This window comes from Coffea arabica, chromosome 9c (genome assembly GCF_036785885.1).
Source record: "Coffea arabica cultivar ET-39 chromosome 9c, Coffea Arabica ET-39 HiFi, whole genome shotgun sequence".
NCBI lineage: Eukaryota > Viridiplantae > Streptophyta > Magnoliopsida > Gentianales > Rubiaceae > Coffea > Coffea arabica.
In genome coordinates this window covers 34,251,060-34,258,548 of record NC_092326.1, presented here as the reverse complement: position 1 = coordinate 34,258,548, position 7,489 = coordinate 34,251,060, and the positions used below count along the sequence as shown (strand labels likewise).

The window sequence follows — 7,489 nt, the reverse complement described above, 5'->3', positions numbered from 1 at the left end:
GCTCTAGGAGAGTGCCTAAATGATGGTAAACCCCTTAAAAGTCGGCATTATAAGAAGTGTCTGTCCACCGGATGTCCATTGAATACTTGTTAAAATATATTTCAAATGTTATATATTTTAAATATTATATTTTTGGAGATGTACAATTAATTAGGAAAAGTAAATAAATATAAGAAAGGGTGGGTGAGATTAAATAAAAAAAGTATATAAATATAAGGGTGATAATAATTATTTGTGTGTGTGTACATTACAGGTTATGTAAATTTTGGATACGTTAACTAGTGTCCAATCGACATCTGCTAGAAAAACCCTTGTAAAATTTGTCCCTATCATCATACCACAATAAGCAATTTTTCTTTTTTTACTAATTTTCTAAAGGATTAATCTTCTATATACTGACAGCTGACAGTGTATACACTTTCACCATTGGATGCATGACACATAATCTAAATTTGAATTTGAAACCTAAATTTTGCATATGTGTCAAATGTATATACTATTAATGTATATAAAATTTACTCTTTTCTAAAACCCTCCCATGCGGACAAGGGGCAACGGTTCCAGGTGTGGCGGTTTTGGTCATTTTCAACAGCGCATAACTTTGATTGCACACGGCGTAACTTTGTTTGCATAACGTATAACTTTAGTACAAAATTTTACGGGTCCCACACACGTTGTGAAAATCGATGTATAACTAATAATATGAACCGCATATTTTTTTTTGCCAAAATCTGACCGTGAACAGTTCAGAAGCTGATGACCGCTCCTGCCCCTCATCCCTGCCATGCCTTTGCATACCCTTTTCATCTCCAACTGTCAGCAACAGGATAACATCATTGAATCTGACACACAGGAGAAGAACTTGTGAGGCACAATAACTAACGATACTAAAAATATACAATTGTCATGAAGGACATATCTTTTCAAGGAAAAAAAAAGAATTTAGTGTTTTCACCTCTTGATGATAGAATTCTGCAACAATAACGAGGATGAGCTAACTAGAATTCGTTACTGCTAAATGAATTAAGAAGGATTTATACTCAAAAACTCCTTTGGACATTTTATTAATGCATACATGAGCAAGGCATAATTATTAAAGGTTGAGACTTCAGGAATTACACGTTTTGAATTCAAATTTTTAATCTCATTGCTCACTTCTTAAATCTCATCTCTTTCCTACTTTAATTAAATAAAGACATGATTATTAAGCTAAAATTTCTAGATTTCCACAAACACATGATTCAAGTTTCAATTTGTTGAGTTTTCATTACAAGAATTCAAGAATACTACAGACGTTTGTGTTTCTAAAGGTTATAAATATAGATGCAATCGCATTGTGATTATAAGGGATTTATATGGTCCACATGAGGACTAAGGAAGAATTGATGTTGGCTTCTGAGGTTCATTTCATCATACCTATAAAGAAAATGGCAGGAAGAGTCCACATTGAAAAATCTCCTCCATTATGGTGGATGAAAGCTTCTTTGAGAATTACCCTTTATATTCCTTATGCCTTGTGAAATTTCCTCTTTTTGTCCAAGTGTGTGGTTCACCATAATGGTTTCATACGGTAAAGATCAAAGCTGATGTAAAACTAGATGAATGTAGAAGTCAAGTAAAGTGAAACTGCATATCATCATATTAATTGAGCACTTCATTTCCAAATGGAAATCACACACAAGAATAAAAGAATGAAAAGAGCCTTGGAGACTCGATATTTAACTAGAATAAGTTTGAAAACTAAACTTTCCCACTCTATTTTAGACTCTCTTCTGGAAATGCAGATACAGAACAAGGATTACCGATGCCGAAAGAAATTAAAAGAATTGGGGCCTATAAGAGCATAAAGTAAGTACTACATGACAGTCATGCCTTTTTGGATCATCACCTCCCTTGTAGACTTGAAATCTGCGAAAACTCCAGCTCCTCCAACAACTAACTGATCAGGTTGATCAGCTGCCACTGCTGCAGATACACCATTTTTACATGGTTTATCCAAACCACCTTCCTTATCCAGTTCTGTACTATCATTATCCTCAGGAAGCTCCAGAAGTTGACTACCAGTGAAGGACATTTCTTCTGCAATTGTACTCAGCCAAGCTTCCTGAATTTGTAAGACATACTCCAGGTGCCATAAAACTTCCCCCATGGTTGGCCTGCTTTTCCCTTCTTCTGCAAGACACTTTTCAGCGATCTCTCCAAATCGAGTTAAAGATTCTGGAGAATATTTCTCATTGAGTCGTGGGTCAATAATGGTTTCAAGTGATTTCTGGCGTTGCCATTTCATTGCCCATTCTGCAAGATTGATCTGATCTTTTGGCAACGTTGGGTTGATAACAGCTCGTGCACATACGACTTCAAACAATACCACCCCCAATGAGTAGACATCAGATTTCTCAGTCAACTGCTGCCTTCTGAAGTATTCAGGGTCTAGATATCCAAAGCTCCCTTTGACTGCGGTACTCACATGTGTGTGCTCCAATGATGGACCAGTTTTGGACAGCCCGAAATCAGCCATCTTTGCTACAAAGTTCTCATCCAACAATATATTTGTAGTCTTGACATCCCTGTGGATAATTCCCCGTTCTGATCCTGTATGAAGGTAATGCAGGCCCCTGGCTGCACCAATGCACACTTCTATTCGTTGCTTCCACGTCAATGATGGAAGGTCAGTCCCAAAGAGATGACTCCTAAGTGTACCATTAGCCATAAACTCATATACCAATATCATTTCATTTTGTTCATCACAGAATCCTATCATGGCAACCAGATGCCTGTGCCTCAGTTTGGATAGCATCTCAATCTCTGTTTCAAATTCTGTCAGACCTTGTTGAGACTGTGGATTAGCTCGCTTAATCGCAGCCAGTGTGCAATTTTCAAGTTCTCCTTTGAACACCTTACCAAATCCTCCAACACCAATCACTAAACTTTCGTCAAAATTGTTTGTGGCTGCTCTAATCTCTGCAAGGGTGAAACGCCTTCCGGACCTACTGGCTGCAAATCCACTGGGATTTTGACCTCGTGGAGATCCCTTTGCATTAGTACTGCTGTCAAGAAGGAATATAGGTCGCCATCCAGGAGAGGTCTTTTTCGTATCACCCTGTTGAGTGCTTGGCTTTCTACATAACCAGAAAATAAGCGCTACGATAGCTGCAAGAATGACAATAGAAGCAATGCCAGCACCAATTGCCACCCAAAGTATCAAAGATCTTGAAGACTTTTTCTCTTCTGACTTCTGATAGCTCTGTACAAAAGCTAGATTACCATCTCGACTCAACTTGAAAACTTCTAAACCATTCAAGAGAGCATCAGTTCCAGCAGCAGCAGCGCTTGCATCAGGACCAAGCTGTATCCACAGGTTGTTCGATTGGGAAGGCATCACATCAGAGTAATCCTCATGGTATGCCTTGTTCATTCCACCCGCTCGGGTGAAGATGTCAAAATTGTCGGCTGCAGTTTTATTGTTTATATAGATTCTGAAATTTCTTTGATTTGATATATTATATACCAGCTCACAGAAATGTAATCGGACAAGGTAATCAAAATCAGGATCCACTTCCAATTTCCATGACATATTAAACCTTTTCTCCAAGACATCATTATTGGACATAGTTCTAGCCGATTCATATACGGGAATGGGAGCAAAATAGGTGTCATTAGGTGAAGCATAGACTATGTAGGATTTGTTTCTGATTTCTGACCCTGCATCTACATTGATCATGTAGCCAGAATCCAGCTCCCATAATCTCCAGAGCTCCGAATCCTGATCAGGATTGATTGTCGATCCCCCTACATTTAACCTATACATAGTTTCAATCCCCCTTTTGCTCAAATTAAGAGAACTATTAGCACCATTTCCACCCACTTTCTTTACATAGTCAAGAAAGAGCTTATCTGCAACTGGAATAACTTCTATTGCATTCACAAAACCAAAAGAACCTTTGCTTGGAATAAAGTCAATTGCAATACCATTGCTTTCCACATTGAAGAAATACTCCTTCACCAAGGAAGTAAAACTAGAATTGCCTTTAGAAGCCTGCAAATTGCTATTCTTGTCTCCAATCTCACCAGGGACATTGAACTCAGAAACCAACTTCAAACCATTGGCCTCCACAGAAAAGTAAGATTGATTTGCATTGAAATTTTGAAATGCAAACGGATAGAAATGGAGCCGAAGAAAATAGCTGCCCTGTGCTCCTTGCAAAGTGTAATTTAATCTGTCCGTAAAAATTCTAGCAGTTTTGTATAGTGATGCATAAACTGTATCTCCACTGACCATGGCAGTGGATGCTTCAATACCAGGTGCACTCATGGTGATATTGTTCCCTGGAGATGAGTCACCAATCCATTTTCTGCCATTCACATTAATACTGGAATTCGATCCACAATTAACTAAAAATGCATTCATCTGAGCATCTCCTATTCTAACAAGTACACATATCATCCCTATAACAAATAGGCCAAAGAATCCCATGCCTTGGAGCCTCATGCTTGACCAATATTTCTTCCTTCCCCTTCCTAATTTACCTGTTCTTCTCTTTCTGTGTTCACCCTTTATCCCTTCAAAAAGGATGCAGAAAAAACCACCAACAGCTAGTCAAGAAAAGGAGCAAGAACAGATAAAAAGCTCAAATCTTGAATCACAGTAATGACTTGACATCCAAATACATCTCAGTAAAGATAACAAGTTTCTATCTTTCTCAACATCTTCAAGAACAGAAACAAAAATTAAGCAAAAGCATCTAAGTTACCTTCACTGAACCCTTCTGGGCATTTGCCAAATCTTGAGAAATGGGATGAAGAAACACAATCCCACAGGCAAGATGCTTCAAAAGATAAATGTCTTGAACTGACAAAAGCCAATCAATATGCAGATCTGGAAACAAAATCTTGTGCAGAAATTGCAAAAGAAACAGAAAGTTCAAGAGAAAAGAAGTATGGCACGAGTTTTCTTCAATAATTATGCTGAAAATGCAGTGAAGATTAACTATAAGTAGCTATAGTGATTTCTGGCATAATGCATCCAAGTTTCTACTCCCCTTTGTATAAAAAGAAGAAAAACACGGCATTGGCTGGAGTGGTTTGAAACAGACTGGAAACATTCATGTCAATTGCAATGGTCTGTTTTGTGTGGAAAAAAGAGTCAAGAACCTTACATAAGCATATCTTTTAATCAAGTGGTTATTACACTACTTAACTTTAATACTCATACATTTCTTGTAACTGCTGTAACATCTCAATTTTCTTTCCCAACAACCCAAAGTGCAAGAATTCCTTTTCTTTTCTTTCTTCTTCCAAAAAACAAAAAATCTACCATATAGTAGTAATTTTTTTTTTTTTTTGAAAACAAAATTGAGTGGACAGGTGGATTTCGACTTTGATCATTGCCATAGTTAGGAAAAGTAGATATTATAAGTTACTCACCAACTAAGTGCTTACGATGATATTAAAACTAATAGACGCAACCTATTTAAAAAAAAAAAATCCTTTATATCAATTGAATTAACATGCATAAAACAAGTTTGGATTGACCGTTTTTTAAAAAAACAAAATTTTCAAATACAATACTACAGTACTATAGAAATAAAAATAATTTAAAAAATACCTCATTCATATAATATATCAAATATTTTTTAAAAATTTTCATATATACTATTATAGTAAATTTTTTTAAAAATACTCCCAAAAAACAGCTAATTTAAACGGAGCAAGTTTTGCAAGTTTTTTTCCAATTTTATGGGCATGAAGCTGACAAGTGACAGGTGTTACAAGAAATTATGGGCATCCATTATTGAAGGGCAGGAGAAATGTTAGGGGGGGAATCACATGGATGTGTCTGGAAGATAATCAACAGTTGAAATTATTTTGATGCAATTTGCTGAATAAATTTCAGGAGGACCTTATGGGCTGTCTTGTTTTGTTGTCTGAGTCCGTTGACATTAACAAAGGCAAAATCTTGTCTTTTTACTTTCCGTACAAGAGTACTCCATCCATTGGACGTCAACATTTATAGTAATTAATTACTACTCCCTCCGTTCCATTTGATAGTCTTGTATTCCTTTTTCATCTGTTTCAAATTATAGTACACTTTTCAATTGAAAAAAGTAGTTGTATTTTAATTTTTCTAAAATACCCTTATTCAATGTAAGTAGTTGTTACTATAAACCTACCCCATTTAATGAGAGTTGATTCTTTTTTTACCTTCAATTCAAGTTCCCATAAAGTTGTACTATATTTAATGTAAAGGTATTTTAGGAAAATAGCAATCTAAATTTACTTTTCCAACAAAGTTAACTATTTTTTCTTAAACTGTGTGAAAAAAGAAACATGACTATCAAAGTGGGACGGAGGGAGTAGTAGTGTTTAATAAATAATTGTACTGCTCCAATTACTAGCACTGATTAATGTTTCTCCTAAATTGTAGGCATCCGGGATTAATTGTGTATTATTTATTCATTTCCTATTGAGATTATGGTTTCAAGTGGGACGGTAGATTTGAAGCAATTTTGTTTACTTGATTATGTACTACATAGCATTTTGTCGTGACTTGGGAGAAAATTTTTTTCTTAATTTTTTATTTACAAAAGGAGAATTATATAATAAAATTTGAAGGCCACTAATTAATAATTCAATTAAATTAGATTTAATATATTATCTAATTAAATGCATGTAATAATTAATACCCGTTGCTTCCTTAGCATTCAGATATTTTCTTATTTTAAATTCATTTTTCAAAAGAACTAACACCTCTAATTCCTCTTGTCTTTTTTTTTTTTTTTTTCTGCAACGGTAGATTATGTATTGATTGGCAAAAATATACACTTATATGAGCAAAGGCTCAACTAGTTCTATACAAGAGTGTTAGACACGCTGAGAATTGATCCATTCCTCATCTTGAGATATGCCTAAAGCATAATCACTAATCCATTCACATTTAGAATCTAGATTTCTATCTAAACAAAAGGAGCATTTCTGGAATAAAGCTCTGAGGCTATTAATATCATCAGTCAAAGTTGCCAATCCTTGGCCAACCCATTCGTTATCATTTTCAACAGCTGAGGGCTGAGGAGATGGACTGTAATTTTCTGCCATTGCTGCTGTCTGGCCTTTATGATGGCCATCTTCACAGCTTCCGCACTTGTCTGCAAATGGCTTCCTACGTACCTATCAGTTAGTGCCCAAGCAGACACCAACTGATGGTTGAAATTAGTTGCTATAATTCCAGTACCAACTCTATTGGTTTGTTTTTGCACATGAGTTGATAATCTGATCTGCATTTCTTCCCTTCCAACCTCATCTGTTTCTGCAGTCTCTCTACCTCTTTCAGCTTCCACAGGTGTCGATTTCTCCTCCCTCCAATCTGATGCTTGCTCTTGCCATTCCTGTAGGGCCTTTTTAATTGTTTCCCAAGGATGCCTTCGTTTGGCATTGAACTTCCATTCATTCCTTCTTTTCCAGATTTGCCAAAGGATGTTCACAGTTAGCTCTA

The 7,489-nt window shown here is 36.0% G+C and overlaps 1 protein-coding gene across 2 annotated transcripts; it reads right to left on the bottom strand.

The window, feature by feature from the left end:
• Positions 1 to 600: 600 nt before the first annotated feature.
• On the bottom strand, positions 601 to 5,115 carry LOC113708899 (probable receptor-like protein kinase At1g30570). Of its 2 annotated transcripts, XM_027231606.2 has the most exons (3): positions 4,752 to 5,115; positions 1,889 to 4,560; positions 601 to 842 (listed from the first exon to the last, which is right to left on the bottom strand). In XM_027231606.2, exons 2-3 carry the CDS (start codon positions 4,487 to 4,489, stop codon positions 834 to 836), a joined length of 2,610 nt encoding a protein of 869 aa, XP_027087407.1. In that variant the 5' UTR covers positions 4,490 to 4,560; positions 4,752 to 5,115; the 3' UTR covers positions 601 to 833. The 2 variants fall into 2 exon arrangements, with proteins under 2 accessions (XP_027087407.1, XP_027087402.2); XM_027231601.2 differs by lacking the exon at positions 601 to 842 and having other exon boundaries at positions 1,617 to 4,560.
• Positions 5,116 to 7,489: the final 2,374 nt, after the last annotated feature.